General features: G+C 42.2%; 1 protein-coding gene across 1 annotated transcript in view; it reads right to left on the reverse strand.

The window, feature by feature from the left end:
• Positions 1–26,527, reverse strand: part of SORCS3 (sortilin related VPS10 domain containing receptor 3) — a 557,219-nt gene that overhangs the window by 81,908 nt on the left and 448,784 nt on the right. Inside the window, exons 9-13 of the mRNA XM_037063981.1 lie at positions 24,274–24,453; positions 14,194–14,340; positions 12,335–12,437; positions 7,126–7,202; positions 4,240–4,331 (exon numbers count right to left, since the gene is read on the reverse strand). Of these exons, the coding sequence (XP_036919876.1) occupies positions 4,240–4,331; positions 7,126–7,202; positions 12,335–12,437; positions 14,194–14,340; positions 24,274–24,453 (599 nt within the window). The remainder of the gene's footprint in view (positions 1–4,239; positions 4,332–7,125; positions 7,203–12,334; positions 12,438–14,193; positions 14,341–24,273; positions 24,454–26,527) is intronic.

The raw sequence follows: 26,527 nt of genomic DNA on the forward strand, positions 1-26,527 counted from the left end.
ATTAATTATCATTGCTTTATAATATTTTTTAGTGAGAAAGCTTTCAAATGGTTAAACAAGCAATCAGGGACAACCGTATTTATTGACTACTGAAAAGGGGCAATGTCTTTGAATAAACTCTGAGAAAATATAGCTAAATGCATGAAAATATCAGTTAAAATACAGCTAGAATAAGGGAGTCAATATTCCCATTCTTATCATTCTTCTAAAGATAGAGTCATATATCTGTATATATTATTATAAGCTCCCAAGTATTTCTTCTTTTCATTGGTATATCCCAGCCCAGATATTCGTTCTGTATAAATAGTACATGCTCAAACAATATGTGAGGAATAAAGGAAAAATGCACAGAATATGCCTTGAGTTGCATATCTGTTCATTTTCCAGCACTTATAAAGACTAGACAGAGAAATATCTTGAGGTCCTTTCCAACTGTGGTCCTTTCCAAAACTCTAAAAATTACACATGCAATTCTAGAGTGAACATTCTGCATAAGTCTGTCCAGCGGAACAGGAGCTGATGGACAAAAACTGTAAGTAGTTTCACTATTACTCAACACAAAAACAGTCTTTTAAACAAGCTACAGGCATTGTATGAGATGGGAGCTCTCTGTCTCAGGAATTTGCCCATTGGCCAGCACTGTGGTATTCTGGTAAAGTAGAGTGACCTTCTTAGGTATCACAGAGGTATCTTCTTCTAAGACCCCCTTCTTACTTTGTGCATCTACAACTTTATGATACTGAGATAAGATCAACTAAAACAAAATAGAATCTTCCAGGAACATCCAGAGCCCTCCCCAGGAGTCACTAGTACAGAATCAGAGCTATAATGGTCATGGAGAATCAGCGTTTCTTCCTTGAGTGAGATCTGCTGTTCTGTTTTATCACAAAGCATGAGGTGGTAGCATTTCAGCCACCTGGAAGGTCTTCAGAACAGCACAGGCCTTTCACTTCTCAGAGATACATATTCATCCGAACTTTTGTTTTTGTGTGAATGTTTTGCTGAACAAAACGGCCAGTTGATGTTTTGCTTTCAGTTTCCAAGAACATCCCATTGGAAGGAGACACTGACCACTTGTCAGAGCTAAGCAAACAGTAGGATCCCAGTCTACCTGCCTATGTCTTCATTAAAACACTGATTCTGTGGGGCTTCATTGTTCCCTTCCCTCTAATGCTTCCAGGTTACAAAGGTCATACTCTCTGGAAGGCTAAACTGAAATAGCATTTACCAGCTAATCTCTATGCATCCAAATGTGTGTGGTCACAAACAGATGAGTTCATGTGTATGCTTTTTTTGGTCTTCATACCTATCTAACTCCCTATCATTTCAATTTACAGGAAACATCATGCCTTATTAGCCTCACTAAAGTTTCCCCCAGTTTTCAATGATGAATCCTATTTTCTCTGAAAGGTAATATAGCTATTATTTAAATTTGAGAGCCACGGTACTCTTCTGTGAGAGTGAATAGGCTGGTGTCATTTTCCTATGCAAACATATATACATCTGTATACAAAATAACATCAGAGATGTACAATGATGTGATTACTTAACCTTTCTTCCACTTAAAATGAGCTGTGTGTTTATCTTGAAGGTTATGACTTAACTAGAAACTACTGGTAATAAATAAACAAGTGTTTGAGTTTCACAAGCTTGCTATTCATAAGCAAGAGACAAAATCAGTCAAGAATTTCTTAAGGAAACATTGATGACAATGATATGGTCAAGCCCTTACAAAACATTCACTTAGCCTTTGAAACCAAAGTTCAAAGCAGAATTCCTGAATGAGTTATCTGTGGTTGTTTTCTAACACACTCAAAAGCTGGCATTTAACCACTGGAAGCATGATTTTAGAAAGGCATTCATAGATAAGTAAGCAGAAATCGTGTGTGATGTCCAAGTTCAGGGAAATGTCTGGCATTTATGACAAATGATAGCATCAATATCCTTTAGGTGGAGAAAATGCTATCTCAAAAGCTGAGCTTGAAAAATTATTTTCAATACTATGTAAGTTGGAGTAAGTGAACAAATGGAGGATATTATTACCATTATTATTATCAGAGGTAATTCAATGAAAATGCCATTTATTTTTGCTGAGCTTTATTATTACTTTTCATCAACAGAAGAGATACATCATAGAACACAAGAGAACTCAAACTTAGTATTGATGACTTTGGAAGGCCTGATTTGATCCTACTTACATATCCCTGAGCGAATATTAAATAATTTCCCAACTTAGATGATTTTCCTCAATTCCCAGACAAGTGCTCCTTTTGGAAGTATTATGTGGACTACCTAAACTTGACTATGATCTCTCAGAAGGCAGGGCCATGTGGTAAGCCTCTGTGTACTCACTGAAGTATCTGAGAGATTAGTCATTAAAACAGAAGAGCATCCATTACAGAGACCCAACCGGGTGCTGCCGTACACGAACTGTGTAGCCTTGAGCAAGGTATTTAATATCCTGCACTGCAATGGCACTATAAATATGTGATAAAAAGAATACTCACATACACAGGGTTGTTTCTGGAAGATAATTCATGTAAAGCTTTAGGACAGTATTGGGAATGTGATATAATCAATCCCTCAGTAAATGCTGACTATCATTAATAGCACCTAATGCCATTCCTCTGATGCTAACCAAAAAGTATATACTCAGTAGTAAAAGGATGATAAACAATTACACTGGGAACTTTTACAAGCTCCTCCTTGAGTTGGTAGAGCACTTTTCTTATAAACGGCTCATGTATATATTTAAAATTTATTCTCTCAATCTCTCTCTAAGAAGATAGAGTAGTAGGCGTTACCATTTTCCTTTATGCTAGGTTGAACTCTAAGGAACTGATGATATTTCACCATTTGTGACTTACAAAAATAGCCAATTTCACTGGGTTTAACTTAATAAATGGCCAGACTGAGAGATGGGAATTTATGCTTTTTCCTGACTATGATCTGACGCTTCCCAGTAAAAGTCTCTGTGAACTCTTACTCCACAAATCACGGGCCTGGGGGTTAAGCCAGAGGCCACCTTCTAGCCCAGGGATGATCCAACCCACCTGTGCTCTAGGGAGCATATTCTCTACCACCAAATCTTCACTCTCAGATATTCACTTAGCTGAACCTGAGATTCCTTTCCTTCACGATATCTACCCACATGAGACTTGTCCAACCCCTTCCCCAAACAAAAGCAAACAACAATAGCGACACCGTCATCATCATTAAAATCATCTTAATAATATATCCTCAGCTATTTGTCCTCACTGGAGTGTTAATATATATGTATATATTAAATATATACATATATTTATATTCAACTTTATTCCATACTTATCTACTTTCTTAAGAAGAGTTATTTACAGTCTCTCTCTGTTACCCCATCGCTTTTCATTTCTTGACTCATTCATTCATCCACTCATTCATTCGTTCATCCATTTGTAAATCTGTTGCAATCTACCTTTAAAGCCCACCTCTCTTTTGAATCTACTCTGATGAGGATGATCAATGACATATTGATGGGTCCTAGATTGGTTTTCGCTCTATAGCTAACTTATCTGATTACAGAACTGGTGCTATTGATCACCTCTTCTTTCAGCATGCACAGAAATGTTTCTCCTGGGCTTTTTATTGGGGAGGGCAACTTCTTACTCTATTCCACAATTTCTTCTTCTCCTCTGCATGTTAGTGCTCACCAGTGTCCCTTAGGGGGCCCTGGCCGCTCCTCGTGTACCCTCCCGAGGCACCGAGCCCACAGCCATGGCTTTAACTACCACCAACAACTAAAGGGATCTAAATCCAGAGTGTCAGCTCAGGCCTCTCTCCTGATTTTCAGTTGAATATGTCTCACAACTAATGACCATCTCTGTTTGAATATTTATAGACATCTCAGACTCAAATTATCTAGGTCTGAACTTAGTTCATGCACTAACCTTCTTCTTGAAGCAATTTGCATCTCCCATATTTTCAATTCATAACCTTACCCATTTGAACTCAGAGGCCAGTCTCACTCTTTTTTTGCCTTATCTGAGCACCATTCTTACCATCCCACTATGTACATCATTTCTCCCCACCTAAATTACCTGGCCTACTACTGCTACCTAAGAGTTACATGATGCAATAAGTGGCTGGATGGATGAATAAATGGATGAAGAAGGGGATAAATGGGCACAAAACCATGCAGAATAACGTGTTCCAACTCTTTTCACCACAAAGTTGCTCATTAATAGAGCAGGGAGCTGTCCTTACCATAAATGCCTGACTGGCAGTGGTGTGTGCTTCAGGGCCACCAGGGCACCACCCCAGTCTAGGAACCAGACGTTGTACTCTTCATCAAAGATCTGGAACAACAACCACAACCATTAGAACACCTTACTTTTACATAGTGCTTCCCAGTTTACAAAGTCTTTTCTAGAAATTGTTCCTTCTTCCAACATCCCTATCAGGCAATTTGGCAAGTACTATCTCCTGCTTTAATAGATCAGGAACTGGGCTTGCAGAGGACAAATAAGTCTCCCTAGGCTAAAACAGGGGTTTCCCATGGCTCTTCCCACTAGTACTGGGAACCGGTGCGCTACCAGAAGGGGCAGCAACGCGATGCATGCTCAACTGGGTAATCGAAAGAGAAATAGGACTAAAAAAGCCTCCCCATCTTTATTTTGGTAGATTACTCCTCAGCTCTCTCTTCTTCCTCAACTATTCAGATGCTAGCTAATTTACACATGGTCTGGGTCTTGTAGTTCTGTTTATAATGATCTAGGAAGATAAAAGACTTTCCTTTAGAAATTATGGTATAAATGATAACTGGGTTCTTAGTCTTAGCCACCACTTTCAAGGTTTTCTTGCAAGATGGATGAAGACCTAAGTTTGGTGCTCACGGATCTTTATACTACCTACTCATTGAAACATAGTTCTCCCAGGGACCTACAGTAATTCATTCTTTGATTTACCCACTTGCCTATCAACTATTCATCCATCCACTCACTCATTCAGTCACCCATCCATCCAGTCAACATATGCATTTACTAAGCATCTACTACAATGCAAGACTCTTAGACAACCTCTAACCTAATGCCACATATAGCAATGTTTCTAGTACATACGACTTTCAAATCTCCAACCTGAAATATGAAACATTTCAACAGCAGACACCTAATCCCCAATGTTAAATCTTCTAGAGAAAAGTGGAACTGAAGAATCCCTCTAGCCTTCTAGCATTCATGGTGCTTCTTGCAGACTGGATGGAGAGGTTAGGATGGTGGGTTAAGTGAGAAGTACCAGAAGGTGTGAGAAGAAATAGGCAGGTTTGAAAGGGAGGTAGTAGGAGGAGGAATGGGGCCTTTTTCACACATGCCTCAGAAACACTACAGAAAGCAAGCAAGTGGATTCTTGGGCCAGGCCTCAGTTCCTTTTCTTCCCCGTATTTGATTTTAAATGAAAGAAGAATGTCCATACTAACGGTGAGTGTTAATGCACAAAGGACACAAGGGGAATTTGTTTGTATTTTAGATCTAAACAAAGACTCTGAACCTGTATGCTAGCATTTTCTCTCTAGATCTATAGGTTGGCTCTGTGATGAGCCACATAATGGAGGTTCTCGGCATTCGAGAGGAGAGAGAAGTTGTTGTGCTCACACTCTACTCTCGATACTATCATCCTGACCACCACCATCTCTCACCCTGTCTGGCACTGAAGTGGAAACTGGCACACTTAGCTCTTTGGAAAGAGGGGAAAAAACAGTAGTCACAGTGCAAGGATGAAACGTTGCAGTCTCCGTGTGATAGGGTGAGCTGTTCCTTGAGTTGGAGGGACAATGCTGTCTGTTTGGAGTTTCTATACCAAAAGAGTTTGCGTCCCAGCTTCTATCCTCATTGGGCCCTTTTTAGTGGTTATTTTGAAGGTATTTTTTCATTTTTGTGTCTGTTCCTCATCCACCTGATTATGGCCTCATGAGTAGGAACACGAACATATTTTTTGTTGTATGCCTTGAAGTCCCTGGTTGTGCCTAGTGAGTCCTCGGTAAATTTTTTTGGTAGGGGCAGTGGTGACAGCGGTGGTAATGGGGGTGGTGAGGACGATGTGATGATCGTGACGACAACCTTATCCAACTAGATTTCAGATGGTGACTTCACCTTCATCATCAAGGTATTCCTCTTTCTTCCCCAGGTAGAAAACTACTTACCTTTAAAACTTAGTGACATGTCAGCTCTTCTTGTGAAGTCTTTCCCAGTTTTCCCAAGTAGAACAACTCCTTTCTTTCTCTACATGCTAATTATGCTGCTAAAATAATAAAATCACCCTAAGCTCCAGTTATTTATAAGCCCATTTCCACTACTGAATTTTGATGTCCTTGAGGAAAGAAATCTGAAGTTCTCAACTGCCTTCTTAGTTCTGTACTTCATACCTAGTTGGCATTGTATAAATCTGTGTTGTCCAATAGAGTAGCCACACGAGACGATTCAAATTTAGATTGATTAAAACAAATACAATTTAAAATTCAGTCCCTCCATCACACTAGTCACATTTCAAGTGCTCAGTAACCACAGGGACAGAACAGATACAGAACATTTTCATCACTGCTGAAAGTTTTATTGGACAGCGCTGCTCCAAATGTTTGCAAAACTGAATTATTTGTTCATATATACTCATGTATCTCTGCAGCTGTTTCAAACTTACTTATGGTGGGACCTACACAATATTTAATCACAGGACTCTACCACTTTGCTGGCTTAGTATTCTACCCCCTTCATCTTGTAGATAAAGAAACAGATCCAGAGAGATTAAGAGACCTGCTCACAAAGATCCCATGGCACATTAATGACAGAAACCATTTTATCAGTTGTATCCCTAGCAACCAGCATAGTACTGCACATCCAGTGACTGTTCTGTACCGATCGCTGAATAAAAGAATAAAATAACTGGAGAAATTCCAGTTCCTCCTGTTCCCTGCCCAGTGGTCTTTTTGTTTGACCCCAGTGGTCATTTAATCTGCCAACCCAACTCACCCAACTGAACAGCTGCTTCCATTTCTTTGCAACCACAAAGTTATAATGTGCCTGAGAATCTATAGGAAGGTGAGATATTATGAGAAATAGCCCTACATCCCTCTTCCCTGTCTCTGACTCTCCCAGTTACCTGTCTCCATGTGTTGCCCCCATCAGAAGAGATGAACACACTGATATCAGTATATGAGAGCTCCGGGCCAATGTTGCCTGAAACATAAGCAGAGTATTTGAAATTAGCAGGCATGTTATAGATTATAGGTACTTGGGATTAGGGGAAAGGGCAACAGTGAGTAAAGGTTTCCCAAATGACGTTTAGAGTTGATCTGTATAATTTCTTTCTTGGTATCATATCAAAAACCCAGCAAGAAGATAAACCCAATATGAGACAAAATTAAATAATATGACAGAAATGAACCTTTAAGTGGCAAAACTCAAAGACTAATATTACTTAGTTTGGATCTCTGGAAGTATTCATTCCATATACCAGTAATCTCTTAAAAATTGATCTTGACAGGTATTCCCTGAAGATACCAAAGAGTAGTTAACAGGCATGGAGAAGCTGGGCCTAGGAACACCTTTCTCCTTACAGATATTTTAGCCTAAGAAAAACTGGTGTGTGTGTGTATCCTTGTGGGTGTCCCACATGACTTTAAAAAAAACTTTATTGATTGATTCTGGAAAGAAGGAGGAAGGGTTGTGTGTGGGGGGAGAGAGAGAAAGAGAGACACATCGACTTGCTGTCCCACTCATCACTCATTCACATGTCCATTGCTTGATTCTTACATGTGCCCGGAACAGGAATCACACCCACAACCCTGATGCATCAGGATGGTGCTCCAACAAACTGAGCTACCTGGCCATGGCTGTTTCCACCGCTAACTTGTCAAAATGTCTCTTTGAGTGACAGGCAGTTGAGTGACCCAACAATATAAACTATGTAATCTAAATTGTGGAGTGCCCAGAATAAGACTTAGGAGACCATGCCATCAAGCATGGCAGGTAAAGAAGTCACCTTGTTTATGCCTAAACTGACCACACTTACTTCTCAGTCTTTTTTTCTCTCCTCTCCTTTTTCTTACTCTTGCACTTTATTACCTTGGGGTTATATTTATTGTAAAAGAAAGCGATTGAGATTTTCTAGTTTATCTGTATTGCCCAGGTGTCCTTAATAGATACCCCACCTCCCTTAGAGTCCAGAACAGTGTCCCAAATGTAGCAGTTCGTTGCTCAATAATTAACTGTGGAATGAATGAATGAGTAGACAAATGATTGAATCATGTTCCGATGTTGATGTGCATTTGGGGAGACACTGAGAATCAGGAAGGTATCCTAAACATGTAGGAATATATCATTTTGACCAGTATTTATTTTTATTTAAAAAACAGCAGGAAGGGCAGGGAGAAAGCTGGAAGGAATGTTGGCTCCCACATCTCTGTAGCCTAAATAAGAGCACAATAAAAATGCAATAATGAAAATGTTCATTGATTTCCTGACATTTAATGCTTCAAAATGAGAAATTAAAAGCCAGGCTACAGCTTGTCAAGCCCCATCAACATGCAGCTAGCCTATTTGTTTTGACACTCAGGCTTCTAAAAATAACCCTGGGGCTCGGGGCTCAAAGAGTAGGTGCAAGTGAAGAGGGGAGAGGTATGGCAGGCAGCCCTGGGGCTATCTATGTGGGACTAGGAATTCCATTCTCTGGATATAGGTTTTGGAAGATACAGATAAAGATAAGAAGGATGGGGCAGAGAATATCAACTTAAGTTGTTGGCTGAGGGTTGCCTGGGACATAGTACTGATAAGGATTCTCAGGCTGTAATTGATCTCAACAGAATAGAATATGGTGATCAATTAGTGATGTCTACCATGTGTGGGTAGGGGAGAGAGGGAAGGGGAGGGGAGAGAGAGAGAGAGAAAGAGAGAACCTAGGGATCAAGTCTGGCATCCCTGTCCTGGGTTCCTAGAATCTGCACCATCACCTTTTACCCTCTTTTAAAACTGGTTCTGCCAACATCCTCAGCCTCTCTTTCAAAGCTCAACTACATTGATTGTGGAGGCTTCATGGTGGTAAGAATCCACGGTGAACAATGAAGCCTGTTTTTGGAAATATCTTCTGTCAATTGGAAGGAGCCCTGAAAGAAATGCTGCTAATCGCAGAGAGCAAAAAGTCGATTCCCAGATGAAGGGACACAAAGAATGTATCCAGGAGGATTTGATCTGTGAACATGTTTAGTCCCTAAATGGCCCAGTGGGGAATCTCTGACAAAGTTACGGTGTCAGAGACGGTTGATTTGAACCATGCGCCTCATTGGCTGAAGTGGCACTGAAAAGGCTTGCCGAAGCCTTGTTGGAAGGTGCAGCTGTCCCCACTGAAGAGGGGCAACAAGGAGGAGGGAGGAGGTGTGAGACGGAGAACTGGGGGTGTTTCTCACCAATAGCATAACTGGTATATCATGGAGGTTTGCTACTATACTTGTTGGAGGCTCTAAATAACGTGCTTTTACCAAAATGCCCCAATTCCTCCAGGGCTATGCTTTTGTGATCTTTAAAAACTTGTAGGGGAAAAACGTGGAAAGAGGGAGAGAGATGAGAGAGAGAGAGAAAGAGGGAGGAGAAATTTTGGAGTCCTCTGGAGTTAGAGATGTTTCTCTCCCCATTGTTTATACTGGGCAATCAAGGGCTCAGAGGAGGAGGGGCAGGGAGAGACAGTACCTTTATGGAGGGAGAACACTAGGGTTTGAACATTCAAAGTTCATGGGAAGCATGGCAGGGAGCCCAGGGTCATGTAGGAGTTCAGGGCTCGGTGTTGCTGAATGGTTACTGCACAGACTAGTCTTGGAGCCCGAGAGAACGTGGCCATGGGCATGGCACCTCTTCCCCCTTGTCTTCCACCTCTTCATCCTAGTTGAGGAGAAGAGGAATCGTCTTTTCTACATGATAGGGTCCTTGTGTAAACAAGACAGGAAAAGTGTTTTGCACTGTAAGGATGTAAGGTCTTGAGTACTAGCTTGAAGCCTCAGTGGTAAGAATATGAAGAACCCTAGCGAGTCTGCGTACTAAAAGCAATTGTCCAGCTCTCCAGACTGGAATTCCATCTGCCTTCTGAGGCAGCCTCAGTGGGAATTAGAGATGAATCCAGGGGAACACTTTCATCCACACAGCTTCCCTGAGATCACAGCTCAGTGAGTGATGGGAAGAGGCAGTAACGGGAGTGGAGGGGAGAGAGCCCGGAATTACTGACACCCAAAGGCAGGAGAAATGCATGCATGTAGGAAAGGGCCCTGCAGAGACAGGCTCTGTGCAGTCCATTGAAGAGGCCCTTGGCTAACTTCGTAATTATTTGATGGCAAATAACCTCGCAGGAAGAGTTGGCATGTAGGGGAAGGAGAGACAGGGGTAGGAGGACTCATGTGCCAGGGATCTAGCTCCACCTTCTCATCAGGAGCTGGGGAGCTATGTTATATCCCTCCAATGTGCCAGGGTGCAGCAAAAAGCCAGACAAAGTTACAAGAGTTACAAAGGGGAGAGAAAAAGTAAACTAGTCAATTCTGATACATTCAGATAAAAACATAAAAACCAAATCACTAATGTCTGCAGATTTGTTCATTTATGAAGCCTCAGCATTGAACTAATTCAGAGGCATGTGCTGGTCACAGGCAATAACGACCACCAGTAACTCCACTCCCTATTCTCTGAGCCCTTTGCTGGATCGTGTAGACACTCTCTTCCATCTCTAATTCTTAATCACCCTCAGGAATCAGAAAACACCCCTAGTTAACAGGGGAGGAAAACAATGCTCAGTGGTTAAAGAATGAAGCCAAATTCATGAAGGTAGGAAGTGGCAGAGCTCAGCCTGTGGAGCAGGACGGCAGGGTTACCAAGCACATTCATTCATGCACTGTACGCATACGATTTATGGACTCTGCTGAAGGAGATGAGCAAATCACTTTCTCCCGTTGCAAAAACAGTGGCTTTAACTTGTGTGATATTAATGATAATAGGTAACATGTATTGAGGACCCAGTATATCCTAGACAATGTTCCAAGCACTTTAAATCCATTGCTTCACTTACTCCTCCAATTCTGTCTCTACTATTATTCCCACTTTGGCAATGAAAACACTGAAGTTCAGGGCAGCGGAGCCACATACAACAAAGCCTGGCTACATAGTACACACATACTTAAATAACATGAACTTTTATTATGGATTACGGTTTTTTGGTGTTGCTCCTATTCCAGTCCAGGGCCTCTTGTAGACCGTGAGAGAGGCAGAGAGGACAGCAGCCAGGCGCCGGGGAGGTACACTCTGACGTCAGCAGAGTGCAGACGTCACTCCCCAAGATGGGAGAATGGATGGCAACAGAGACTGCCTGCTTTCTTCTCTCACTGTCCCGAGCTCTCTGAAGCCAGTCCTCTTAATCACAGTGAGCCCAACCCGATGGGGCTGAGAGAAGTTCCCCCAAATGCCAGAAGGCTCCCCTCATTGCCCATCTGATTAGAGTGGTGGGGTGCTGGCGGTACTTAAAGTTCGCACAGCTGGCGGCAATGAAGCCACGACCAGCAGAGCGGTCCGTGCAGGGGCTTCGGGCGGATGAGAAAGAACAGAAGGTGCCCCTCTGAAGGGCGCTGTGAATTTATCTGCTTTCATTAGTGAAAAGCTGCCTGACACGGGAGCTCCAGCGTCTGAGATGAGAAAGCTGCCTCCTTCATGCCATCAATGTATTCCTGAGGAGGCGTATGTAAATCAGACGCATGCTAATCAGAGCACCTTCCCCCAGAGACTTTCCTTTTCATTTCCGAGTGGCTTTATCTTCATTTCTGATTGATGTTTAGTGGACAGGGCTTTCAACAATGCAACCTTAAGCTTTTGGTCCTTTTCCCCAGGCCCTCGGCCAAGTGTTAATCGTGTGCGCACAAGCCTTCCCACGCACGGGAGACCTGGTAATGAGAAAGAGCTCATGGATGGAACCCTCTGTGCAGCATCCTCTGTGTAGAGAGAGCACCCCCCCAACGTGTACTTGGTGAGCCAGGAAGTTCACAGGTCACCTTTTCTTCGAATGAGAATTCCCTATGACAAATAATCTTTCTGAGCAGTCAGTTTACTTTGAGAGGGCTGCTCTGTGACTGAGGGATGGCACACTCCCCTAGAAGTTACCAGTGTACAAGCGTCTGGAGCTCATTTCCTGGGTTATTAGAATGGCCTTGGGGATCCAGGTACCCTGCCTACGTCCTGGCAAGAGTGCCCATAGTTTTCATCTGATGCACAAACGAATCCTAAGAATTTGCAAACATGATTCAGCAAGCTCAGTGAGAAAGAGGTCTAGGGAACATCTCCCTTACCTGTCGCCACCACCAGTCCGGGGGCGGTCGCCTTGCTTGAGATCCTTCCTGAGGAATACGGATTTTCAGAGGTCTGCAAGTGCAGGTGTAAGGAGCAGAAGGGCTACAAGGGAGAAGGAGGAAATGGTTTCATTCCAGGAAACCCCTGACAGACGGCCCTGCCTCACCAGATGTCAGGCCTCCGGAAACAGCGAGGACTGGGTGTGAGCCACACACCCAGGCCTGGGCAGGAGTCATCTCCCCCTGAGGTGGCTGATATATTCACATCAGGGGCTGCCCTGAGCACCTGGCCCTGTCCCCACCACACTGCCTGCTCTCCCTTCTCTTCCTCACCCCCATCCCATCCATCAGGATCCAGGTCAGGGCTGGCTTTAGGACACCTCCCTAACTGTTCCTTACCACCAGATGGCACTGACCTTCCCCCATGTCTGATCCTGACCACCACACTCTGCTTCACAGAGCCCTGAGGGCCCCCGCTGGGAGGGGTGAAAAGGAGAAGCTGATTGCCTGGCCTTCTACCCTCTTTTTCAACCAGATCATCTGTTTCTGGTTTATGTATTTGGTTCCTACTTATAATTTCACTTGAATTTTACTTAAGATATATGAAGCCATTACCTAAAACTCATGTAACTTTGCGTCCAATATTTATTTACTTATTTCTCCCTCTCTGTATGTTCTTTAAAATAATTTATAGGGATGTATAATATAGGTGTTACATAATAAATAAAAATATAAATATGATAAAATTGGATAAGTAGAAAATTAAGTCAAAGAAATAAGATAAAGCCACAGGTAAGGAAAAATTATGTTGTGACCAGTTGTTAGAAATAGGTAGACATTTGTCTTTGACCTTCTTAGTAACCCCAAGCAAAAATCGTGGAGTTGGACCTGTACTACAAAGGAGGAAATGTTTGCCCTATTTTCCACTACAGCTTCAATTTTTTAAATAATGTCAACAGTATGATTCAGTGGTTAATAAACCTTTTAAATTAGTGCCAACAGGCAACTTTTTTTGCCAAGCAGACACATAACCATTTCTGGAACCTTAGAAGAATTCCTTTTTTAGATATTTCTCTTTATTTTTATTAAACTTATTGGGGTGACATTGGTTGATAGGATCATATAGATTTCAAGTGTACATTTCTATCACACATATTCTACTATGCGCTACTACCTAAAGTCAAACCACCTTCTGTCACTATATACTAAGTTTCTCTCCACCCACAGTTCCCCCTCCCTCCTCCCTCTGGTAACCACCAGACTGCTCTCATATAGGTCCTCTTTAAGATGCCACTGAGGGTTGTGAACGTCACTGTTAATTGTCTGTCTTCTGTCCCCACCTGGAGTTGTAGCCCCTGAGGGCACATATAGCATCTTGTACATCTCGTCCTCCGCTGCCCCTACCCGAATATTCCATGCAGCTGTGACCCTGGGGATGCTGATAGATCAACGTCTCCATGTGGACATAGCAGCCTGACCTTTCCTGCGCTTCCAAGGCAACTTGTGCGTACCTTGACATCCATCAAACACTTATCAAACTGTACCATATCAGCATCAGTTAAGCGGTGTGTTGCTATTGTCTGGGACTCTGGAACACAGGTACTTTCTGTTGTATGTTTCTTTATCTTACGAAGAGATCACATACTCTTTTCTCAGTAAAAGCCTCTGATATTAAGCTGAACTTTCCATCCAAGTGGCACGACAGTCTGAGCCCAGGATCCACACCCTGGGAATTGTGGGAAATGCCTGCCCAGCACCAGCCAAGCTCCTGAGACCCCCTGAGGGAAGGAAAGCCCTGCAGCAGCAGCCCCAGGTAGCCAGCCTTCCCTGTGGACTTCACATGAGGCTGGGTGACTGACCAGCAGGCAGTGCACTGGGCTTCCTCTCAGGTCCGCATCTGGAGCTTGCAGGAGGCGCCAGTCCCTGCCCTTGTTGTAAGTGATGTAAGTCTTCACCTGCTCATCCACCTTCTTGTTTGCCAGGAATATTCCTTTGATACCGGCTACCTAGGAAAAAGGGCGAGAGATGGAGAACCACATTGGGCCAAAATGCCTATAGTCTTCGAGGAGCCCTGAGCGAAGCCCCAGCATTTTCCGCAGGATGTTAGGGATCCAAAGAGGAAGAGAAGGAACATGGTGAGACATACCACATGCTGTACGGTCTCTGCAAAAATTTTAGATTCATTTCTGCACCCCCACTTACATGGCCTAGTCCCCTCTTACCCACCTGCCTTTTTTCATGTTGCATGTCTCTGCACCTTGTCCCCCAGGACCCTATCCTTGACTATTAGCCTTCCCTCTGAGGTGGGCATGGTCAGTAACAGCTGTAGGTGGTGCCCTCTCCTGCTCAGGAGGGGCTTGGAAGCAGGTTCTCAGGGCATGAAGGTATACTCCTTAACGACGGAAGTCGAGATGTCCCAACCGGTAGTGAGGTAAATATACTTTGGGTAGATGACCCAGCTGGCGACCTGGAATCTATCTCTGGCTGTGTCACTAATGCCACTAACTCATTGTGTGACTACGGAGAACTGCCATGTCATCTTTGGTTCTCAGCCAGCAGTCACTTTGAAACAGGCAGAATCAGGCCTGCTCTTGCTATTTTCCCTCGGTTGGCTGACAATGGATACATGAAATAACTCAGGCACTCTTGCCAGAGTTCCAGATTACTGGGATTGGCATACCCGTAATATTTTGAAGGAGGAAAAGCGTCACCACAAAACAAGAAGCTAGAGGATTAAAATATAAGACAGAAAACTGTACTTGAACAAAAATTAAATAAAAATTAAAATTAAAAAACAAGGACATTTATGATCTAGAAGGTTTGGGAATAAGTACAAATTCACTCAAACTTTGATTCCTACTGTGTCTATGTCCTGGGCAACAAGAACAGCTATTTGTATTGACAATATCCTAGGTCAAAAAAAGAAAAACATTCTCTTAATTTCCCATACAATTCCAGAACATTCCAAAGCTAAAAGATAACTCAAATAGTTCAAGTCCATATACACAGAAGGTTTAATGGCAGGTTTTCTGGGTAGTAGATATCTCAAAATTTTAATTACATTTATCCCCCATTTTCTAAGGATCATGGCTAACTGAGATTGATTGCAGCTCGGAGAGAACACCAGAGGGAAAGAGTTCCACAGAAGTGCGCTCTTTTGTTGTTTTTAATGGCATAATTTAGTTGATGAAATAAGAAGTCTCTTTTTCTATTTGTTTTTTAATATTTTAGTAACCTGACTGGCCTTGAAAGAGAATGTCAACCCAAATAAAAACAAACAAAGAAAAAACTGGGCAAAGAATATCGGAAAGAAAACAGAATTATCTGGGAAGGACACCACCAGGGGGATTTGACAAGTAGCCAAGAATGGAATTGATTAGATTCCCAACTTGAACAGAGGGTGGGTAAGGGAAGAGGCCAAGCCGTGGGGGCATGGGGAGGGGCGGGCACTGTGGAAGAAGTTATGCCCTTCCCCAGAGGAATAACTTACCGCCCTAGCCATTTAAAGTCAGTGTCATTTCAGGAAGAAGGTCCCCTTCTATGCCTCTCTAGGAACCACGAGGCCCTCAGGTCACGTGGGTCTTTAAAACCAACTGCAAAGGTGTTTTTCTTAAACCTAACTGCCAGTTATTCTCTTCACAGAGAATGCAGCCCCTGTTTCATTAAAACCTTTTGCCTTTGGTATTTTCTTAGGACCACCAGATACTGATTCCAAGAATTCTCACTGCCTAGCCAGATGGCCCACGTCCACCATGTACCCAGGGCCCAGCTGTCCACTTCCTGGAAGAAAAGACAGTCAGACTCTGATTCTGTTCCTAAGGGGGTCCTGTCACCCTCTCCCCTGCCTCCAGTGCCACGCACCGCAGCACAATGACTAGCCGTGCCCTGGCCTGTTGTGTTCTTCTGGATGAGCACGTTTGGCAAATGGGACGGTCACGACCATCATTTCCTACTAAGAGCTTTCCCACTCAGATGGACATCTTCTGTGCGTCCCACATATCCTGAGAGCAAAATCAGGAGAACAGAGACTGCAAAAGTGTAGGAAGAAAGCCTTTGGAGCCCAGGAAACCCACCCGTAGCTCCGAAGGCCTTTCTCCTGCAGCTGCACATAACACCACAGCAATCTCCCCCTTGTTTGAAAGAACCGAGTGCTTCCCTTTTGTAGTTGGACTGGTCAAAGCCCTTACATCATTACTGAATTGCTTCTTGACTCCGTATCTTAAATAAATGGACTCTACATTTAGAATTCACTTCGCTTTTGTGTATCTTTGGCCCACAGCGTTCAAACTTTTTGAATGCAACCCAAGAATGAAATACATTTATGATACAGTTTAATAGACTCATACCCATATACGCAGGTATATGTGGGCATATGTAGGTACATATATACCAAGAAACTCAACTTGCCCTCACTATATTCAAAGTAAAGGAATTAGATAATGAGACACACATTTGAATTCTTGTCCACCCAAGGAGGTAGCTGGCATCTGCCTTAAACACGCTCCTTTCCACCGTTGCTAGCAGTCGGAGGCCTGGCTGCTGCTGTTGGCCCCAGCAATTCGGGAAGAAGAGCCCCAGCTGGTGGTGGCCCCATGGAAGAGGGAAGTACAAGGTGTCAGGATCGCATGGCCCACTTTCAGGGAGTCGATTTGAACTACAAAGGGAAGTTGACAGTGACCCCTTGGCAGAGCACTGAGTCCAGCTGGCGTGGTCATCTGTCATTCACCTCCCTGGGCCCTCAGGACAAAAAAACCCAGGGCTCTGCTGAGAAAAGCAATTACTGCAGTCTGTTGTGGGCTGTCCCCAGAGTCAAACCTGTGGTGAGAATCCAGTGAAGGTCAGTTTGGAAAGTATGTCCCTCCGGAGGCTATCAGCAGTTGTCCATCTGGCCAAAAAGAGGGTCATCTAAGATCATGATAAAACAGAAGGTAGGAGGCATCCGTTGGGGATAAGGGAGACAAGGAAGCATCAGTGAGACGGCCAAAGAGACCAGAACTCTGAGGATACCTCAGAGTTGCATTTTAGCCATCTAACAAAATTAGTCATGAGAAATTTCAAATTAAACCCACAATGAGACAGCACTATGCTTCTTTCAGGATGGCTACATACATGCACAATCACACGCACACGTGCCTGCACAACTGATAATATCAAGTGTTGGTGAATATGTGAAGCACCTAGAACGCTTGCCCATCTCTGCCAACAATGTGAAATGGCCCCACCACTTTAGAAACTGCTCGGTGGCTTTTTATAAACATATACTCATATTCAGCCTGTCGATCTTACCCCTAGGTATTGACCCGTGGAAAAGAAAAACGTATGGTCACGTGATTATTTATAAAAGTTTTATTCATAATCATGCACAAAAGAAAACAACTTAAATGCCCTCAAACTGGCGAATGAATTTAAAAAAATCTGAGCTATCCAAACAGTAGAATACTATTTGGCAATAAAAGGGAATATTTCTTGATACTCTATGATATGGGTGAGTCTCAAATGCATCCGTGAAAACAGCCAGACTCAGAGAACACTTCCTGTCTAGTTCCACTCACATGACACCGCAGAGAAGGCGAAGCTGGACAGAGAGAAACAGACCAGTGTTTGCCAGTGACTTTGGGTGGGGGGAGAGCTGACTACCAAAAGGTCAGAAGAGAGAATACTTGGGGGTAATAGGGCTGTTCTATATTTTAACTGTGGTGGTAGTTACACAACTGTATAGCTTTGTCATAATTTACAGAACTCTATACAATAAAGGATACATTTTACTGTATATAAATTATACCTCAATAAAAAATAACATGGAAAAATACATAGTGGAAAGAGCTCGGGACTTCTAGACAAACAAACATGGGTTTGTTTCATTGTTAAATTGCCAGCACTTACTGGCTGTGTGATTTGAGCCACATTACTAAATTCTCTGCATGTCTGTACGCCCATTGGTACAGTGGGCAATGGCACCTAACACAAGGGATACTGCGATAGAGAAATAAGAAAAAGTATACAAGCTGTTTTGGTGGTGCCATCCAATACCATAGCCACTAGCCTCATATGGCTGTTGAGCACCTGAAATGTGGCCAGTGGAACCAAGAAACGTATGCGTGATTTTATTTAATTTTAACCAGTTTGAACACTGGTGGCCAATTTAGTCATTGGTAAACTTTTAAGTATGTCTGGAATAACTTTGTGTGTGTGAACCTGCATTTTTCTACTGTAAATTTTATGAAATGTAGATACTGATCAAGGATTTCTGATGAAAATTTAGCACATGAATACAGTGTGTGAGAAATGTAAAATACACCCAGGACTTTGTAAACTTGGTACAGAAAAATATAAAGTATGTCAGTAGTTTTTCAAAATGAACCTGTATTGAGATGATAACTTTTGGACATTTTTGTTAAATAAAATATATCATTATCATTTACTTTACCTGTTTCATTTTACATTTTTAATGTGGATAGTGTAAAGTTTAAAAGTACATGTGTATATATTTATTCAACAATGCCAGCCTAAGGCATTGCCTGGTATGCTCTTATCCTTATTATAAGGAGTTTAAGTTAGATGCTTAATATTCAGGAAAGCATTGAAGAAAATCCATCAGATGGGTCGCTCAGAGCATGTTTCCATAATATAACTGAGAGTGCTGAAAACAATATTTGCTTCTTGATTTAGCAGTGGAGAGCAACTAAAAAGAAATGTAGTTTATAGTTAGGGATGTAAAGAAAACACTCCCCCATATGAAAACAGTGTCATAAGAATAATGGTGAGCACACGTAATTGGACTACATTTGTGGTCAATGCCAGCCTTGTTTTGATAGAATGGGCTCTGAAACCTTAAAGAAGAGATTGATTATTATTTGGCTTTCAAAAATTATTTTCTCCCCTGACTATGTAATTACATCTACGAAAATATTGTACTTTGAGGCAGGGATTAAAGAGAGAAGCAAGAGACTCTGCAGAGCAGCAGACTGCTGCAACAGACCAAGAAAGGGTGAGGTATTCGTCTTATTGGGTGTTAGTGAGTTTGCTGGGGTTGATCCCCACTGGTCTCTAAGGTCTCTCAGTGGCCCTGACCTGCAAGATTAATCTTACTCATTAAGATCAAATGAGTTTTTACTTTCTTTGCCCCCTTTCCATTGTCAGGAAAAGGCTTGAGAGGTCACTGTGGAAGATGGAGTGATACATCAGTCGCTTTAAGTGGCTACAGTCAGTCTAAGCCACCTCACATCTGTGATAGCAAAAGGCATCTCTGACATTTCAGAGAAGGGAACACAGGTTATCCTGTTACATTATCGTATACAGTTCAACATTAATTTGAAATATGGGCTACATCATGCATGGAAGTACCACTCACTAGGTATGCAGATATAGGGGAGAAATAGAGAAATACCAGCCCATAGAATAAATTCCCAGGTCTTCAGCCAAGTTTTTTACTGGTAACTTTGGAATCTTTGTCCCTACTATTCCCCAAGGACACTCAACATTATATAAAAATAGACCTCTACTCAGCAGACTCGGGTTCTCTTCTCATGTTCGGATTCCACCAGGCATGTCTTTCCCTCAAGCTCCAGCATCTGTTCTTCAAGCCAACTCACTGTAAGCTTTCCCAAATTTCTCAAGTTAGAATTAACCTTCACTTTTAGTGACCCCACAACATGGGAAATTATGACTTCAATGAAAGTCTGTTATCACAGGTTACCCTAATAGAGTCACTTATATCTTCTCTCATATCACCAAACAGTACACTCCATAAAAGTGTGTTAATTTTGCTGAATTTAATGTGAAAGCTTACTGGTTTTACCAGATGCATTACTCAAGGGCATTCAGAGCCCAGAAAAATTATAGTCTCTTTGCTATCTGGCCATATGGTACACAATCTCAGCTTCTATGAGAATAGCCAGTGAAGAAGGTTAAAGTCTAATGACCCCTAGAGACCAACTAAACTGAGGTTTGTCTCCAAATCACAGAATGTTATCTCCAGGTGTGATACAGCATCACCCTCTAAAAACCTTCAATATATTGTTCATGGTCTAGATAGTGTCAGGATCCCATTTATTTCATTGGTATTAAATGCCTTCTAGAATCTGAACTCCAAATATTTATCCAGCACTCATTTTTGCACCCGACAAGCATCTATTCTATTCCATGATACTAGTAACTTATAAACTTACAAATCTACACCCTCTGTCCAATTCTTGGCTCATGCCACTCTTAACATATGGAATGCCTTCCACTTCACTTCCTCCTCCTCAGGGAAAAGGATCTGATAATGTATGGTACTTCTAAGAAAAAAAATGGGGATCCGCCTGCAAAGATCACATCTTTTGTACCTCAGTGTGATGCTCTTACAGAGAGAGGCTTCTCTGTCTTTTTAATTTACTTTTTAATTTACTATTAAAACCTTTCACTAAATCTTTACTATTACTAAATCTTTTTAATTTACTATCTCTGCCTCTTCCTGGATGGATGTGTACAATTCTGGAGTGCAGTATTAGCAAGCCCAGCTTCTCCTACACAACTTTTAAAAAAGCCAATACAGCTGATGCTTGGTCTCCATTTGTCTCCCCTCTGTTGGTCTCAATTGGTTCCAATCTTGGGCAGGTAAAAAGGTCATATTTTTTGAGCTTTCAAAGCCCAACAAACTGAATTCAACCTCCTTGAAAGTAAGAGCCATCATCTCTCAGTCTGTCCTCCTCACAGACTTGAACACCAAGTAGGGGCACAATACACCATGACAAAATTGAATGGAGAAACAGCTCAGTAGTGCTGGTTTTACAGAAATTGCCTTCCTTGGTACATCTTCTTGCTTCTCTATAGATGCAATGGCACCATGCCATTTTTCACCCATGAAGACCGAAAATGCAAGACTGACTTCAGCAAGAAGGAAAAAAGTATATTCTTCATTTTGATTCACGTTCAGATTGTAGTGTGTCACTGATCTGAATGACCAAGGAGTTTCAGGCTCCCTTAGGAAAGAAACAGCGTAGTGGCGATCTCACCCACCACCATCAGTAGGGTCAGAGACCCAGGACATTCTCAACCGAAAGACCATCTGCAGCAATGTCTGTCCTCCTCTTGGGTGTGGCCACAGGAGTACGGATAACTCTTCTATTCTTACAGCCTGACTTGGGCAAACCGGAATTTTGCTAAAGTGGCCTCGGTCCTGTGACAATGCATCCAAACCTTCCCATGAGCAGTGACACATTGTCCAATAACAAAGGTATACTCTTCTTCCTGGGATGATTATAGGCATGGAAATGGAAGCTTCCCAAACCCAATTATGGGGTGGGAGGGGGGCACAAAAAGAACTTGGATTTTTTAAAATAAAAAATGTGTATTTATTCTTACATCTTTGAACTTCAGTTATCTTCGAAGGACTCTCCCCTTGATGTAATACACCTATTGAGATGTTTTTTCCATTGCTTAAAACAGGTTTTTGAACTTCTCGATTTTGATGCCTTTTAGTATTTCTCTTTTTTGTTTTGCCGCTTCTACATTGGCAAAATGCTTCCCTTTGAGGACTTTTTTTTCATCCAGGAAAACAAAACAAAACAAAACTTGCTTCAGGCAAGATGTGGTGAATAGGGAGGGTGGAGCATGGGGTCAAAAACCACTGAACACTCTGCCTGGTAGAAGTAAACAACCCATCATGAAATGGACAAGTGCATTGAATGTGGCTTTTTTCTTTTCTTAAAAAAATTATTGTTATTCTATTACTGTTGTCCCATTTTCCCTGCTTTGCCCTCCTCTGCCCAGCCCACCCCCTGCTCTCACAGTCGATCTCCACACTGTTGTCCATGTCCATCAGTCATTCATGCACGTTCTTTGACAAGTCCCTTCCCTCTCTTTCCATCCTTATCCCCCTCCCCAATCCCCTCTGTCTGCTGTCAGTCTGTTCCTTGTTTCTGTGCCTCTGCTACTATTTTTCTCATTAGTATATTTTTGTTTATTAAGTTCCTTTTATAGGTGAGATTATAGGATATTTGTCTTTCACTGTTTGGCTTATTTCACTTAGCATAATATTCTCCAGTTCCACCCATGCTGTTCCAAAAGATAGAAGTTCCTCTTTCTTTCTGCTGTGTAGTATTCCATTGTGTAAACATACCACAGTTTATTGATCCACTCATTTACTGATAGGCATTTAGGCTGTTTCCAGCACTTGGCTATTGTAAATAGTGCTGCTCTGAAGATAGGGGTGTATAAGTTCTTTTGAATTGGAGTTTTGGGATTCTTAGGATATATTCCTAGCAGTGGAATTGCCCAGTCAAAAGGCAGTTCCATTTTCAGTTTTTTGAGGAAATTGCATACTGTTTTCCACAGTGGCTGCACCAGTCTGAATTCCCACCAAGTGAAGAAGTCTTTGATGACAAAAAAAATTCACAGAAGCTGAACACAGCCTCTCACAACACCACCAGCTGGTATACTGATACAGATGGGTTCCTAGAACACTCACCTAGCTGGGGAAACCTGTGTCACAGAGGATCAGCCTCCAGAAGACAATTCTGGTTTTCCTGGGTCCCTCCACATATATTCTTTAGTCACCTTTACCAATTTTGACAACTCTAAGAATATATCTGGGCAATTTTCCAAATAAACCTTATTGTTAAAGGAATTATTTTAGCACTTGCCAACTACTGCTTTAGGAAACCAGGAAATTTCTACTGATTTTAGTTATAATGAATGACATTCATTTCTCTCCTTTTTAAAATATACTTCCATTCACCTTATCTTTCTGTAACCTTCTTTCTACCCTAATAAAAGAATAGAATCCTACAGGTTTCCATCACTACCAGTCACTGAGCAGCCACTGTAGACACCAGGGTAGAAATGCTGGATCTTTGACAGGCTCCGCCCAGAGGAGAACACGGTAAAGCAGAAGCCCAAGCCCTGACCCCACTGCTCTCACCCCTCAAAGAGGGAAACTCACCCAAACCACCCGAGGCTACAACCCATAACACACAAGGTGTCCTTGCATGACCAACAGCACAGTCTATGTGGGTTTGAGCCACATGGTGAATGTTAAATAATGAGACACGCTTTCTTCGCTCAAATCAATCCACCCATCACACCGAGGTGCTCGATCAAGTACCTTCGCCGCGGCTAAGATTGTCAAAGGACGGACACACTCGTCACTAGAGGCATAAAAAAAGCACCACAGCATTAGGGTCACTGAGACCACTAGTTCTGAAATCTACTTCCTTTATGGAGTCACTTGGTTTCCTAGATAAACTATTCTTTAAATAGTAATCACATTATTAAAAAAACTCCCTAAGTGCAAATTCAAGAAAGGTATATTTAAAACAGGAAAACTCAACATAAGCAAAGACCATTTCTTCATGCCCAGATACTGGCATTTGATGGCACTGTAGGGAAACCTTCATGCCCATTGCTGATGTCCATGTGTATTTTCCCATGAAATTTGTTCATAAAACTTTTTAAAAACACACAACTGATGTTTGATCTCCACAAAATTATTTTGGTTTTACAAATAATGTAAGGAATATAAATAACTTCCTTCACCTAGGATCTGTAAGAAGCACAAAATTGAAGAACGTACATAAAAGATCACAAAGGCCGATTGCCTTAGTTTCTGATTTGTAATTATGGTCATGCCTATAAGAACAACAACTTTAGACATCACCTGTTGAACGCTTACTAAGGCGACCATCACACTGGACAATTCACAAACATTTTCTCTTGTTCTCACAATCTCTTTCACAATATTGAGATAGCTACTGAGATATCGCAATTTTACCTCCATTGTACAGGGGAGGGGCATTGAGGCACCGAGAAGATACCGCCCTTGCCCAGGTGACACACTGGCTGATTGGCACAGCAGAGATCTGACCCAGGACTTTGTGACTCCCACGTTGGTGTTTATACCATTAAAACTCATAAAAAAGAGAGGTAGATTCAGGTGTGGGACAACCTTGGCTACATACCTCATACAATTCAATAATGACGTTCCCCATTAGACCTCGGCTGCTCTTAATGTTCTCCATGGCCAGGGTGAAGTAGATCCCACGTGTGTCTGAGATGTAGAGATTGTAGGTGTCATTCTGGTTCCATTCTTGGACAGCTGCAAACACTTGGTTCTCATCGGTACTGATAATGTGCATGTCCTGCAAGAAGATGGAAGACCTGTAAGGCAGCAGGTCTCTTTATCTCCCTGCCCACAAGGACCCAGAATAATTACTATCACTGATAAAATGGTTGAGGAAAAGCTTGATTTATAGGCAATGTTAAACAATTCTGTGTCAGACCAAAGCTATAAATTATGAGCTTCATGATTTCTGTTCCTTGCTAAGTGACAGCAAGATGGGTCTAAGGGGCTTTGGTGGGTATCATTTTCCATGGCTTCAAGGGATTCACCCACTTTCATTTTTTATTTTTATATCTGAAAGGTAGTCTTAGTGCTAACAGAGACATACAGTCTTGCCAGAGAAAATGCACACATGCCAAGAAGACAGGCTTTATCTTCTTTTTTAGATCTTCATTTATGTTTTCAAACTTTTCAGTGTAATAGTTTTCACACATTCCTTTGGAATCTTCGGAGTCATGAGGATCACAAGAAGGGTGGCAGGGAGGTATGGCCAATGGGTGGGGCTTCAGACTTCCTAACCTGCTTCAGCGACAGCAGAACCACTCGAATCTGCTTTATCCTAGACTTCTTTATAATACTTTACCTAATGAACAAAACAAATAAGCAAGCAAAATATAACCAGAGACACTGAAATAAAGAACAAACTGACAGTAACCAGAGGGGAGGGGGAGGGAGTGACGGGTGGGGAGGGTCACCAAAGGGGTGTAGGATCGAGGGTGGGAGGGGGGATGGGTGGGGCAGGGTGCGTCGTGGTGGGGGGGAAATCAAGACACCTGTACTTGAACAACAATAAAAATAAATAAAATAAAAGTCAAAGGTGAGAGGAGTTCCGCTGTTAATAAAATCATATTTGAAAACCACTGATGTAGAGGAAAATATACTCAACTGGGACTTTAATGTTCTGGGCCATAATGTGAGCTCTGCTGTAGGACTGTGAACTGTGTCAGCCCCCGAGCTTCAGTTTTCTTCCCCAAATGGTAAAGAAGCTGGGATACCAATAAAAACAGCTAAAGTTTGGGCAATGTTCCAAGTTATCGTAACATATTATTTCAAGAAATCCAAATACTTCTATAATGGAGGTAGTATATTTATTGAGGACTAGATTAAGGAAATGTTTACACACTTGCTTCAGATTACATAGCTAGTACGTGGCCAAGCCATGCTTTGAACTTCGGTGGCATGACTCTAAACTAATTATTAGCTTCTAACCATTTGGATACATAGCCTCCAGATTAGAAGTTGCAAACCAATGACTCATGAAATAAATACAAATCACAAGTGTTTGGTTTGACTACAGTCTCTTTGCAGTAGGTGGAATCGTTGGACTCTCAGTCCTACATATCCCAGTTTTCTTATAATCCGCCACTCCCTGGTCCCTGAAGTCACTGTAGCTTGAATTTCTGGAGTTGGTCATTTCTAAAATCAAATCTACCAGTTCCAAAATCAAAACAGTTTATAAAAATCAGCTCACCTATGTGGCTAGGCACTGTACAAAGATTATCATAAACTCAAGTCTTCATTTAAGGAGCTTACACTGTCAGGAGGCAAATGTCGACAAGGATAAACATTTGAAAAACGGGAGTAGTTAAAAATGTAGAACTATATAGATGTATATGCCAAAAATAATAGCTTCTCGAGAGAGTAGGAGAGACTCCCTAGTCACTGTGTTGTAATGCACCAGTAACAGGAACCCAGGCAATTAGAGGTGACAGTAAGTAGATAATCAGGCTGAATCTAACTCTTACCTTATTTGGCCAACCTTTCCCAGAAATGGTTTCAACAATAAAAGGAGGCAGCAATGTCTGTAATGTCAGATCTACGGAGAGCTCCACCAAGGTGCTTCCAAAAGGAGCAAGGTCTTTTGATTTGGACAGTCAGGAGGTGGGGCAAGCGAGAAAGCAAGTTCTACACCTCTGCATTGGCAATTCTTGGTCACGTCCCAGTCTCCAGCCTTGAACACACCAGGTCACCTTGATGAAGCACTTGCTCATTTGTGCTTATACACCTTACAGGTTCCTGCTGAGCTGCTTGAAAATGAAAATAAGGCTTACTCTTAAAAACCATGCGATGATATCGTGTTGTGTTGGTGTGGA

Source organism: Sturnira hondurensis, unplaced genomic scaffold (genome assembly GCF_014824575.4).
Source record: "Sturnira hondurensis isolate 20B ecotype Veracruz unplaced genomic scaffold, ASM1482457v3 Scaffold0014854, whole genome shotgun sequence".
In the NCBI taxonomy this organism is placed as follows: domain Eukaryota; kingdom Metazoa; phylum Chordata; class Mammalia; order Chiroptera; family Phyllostomidae; genus Sturnira; species Sturnira hondurensis.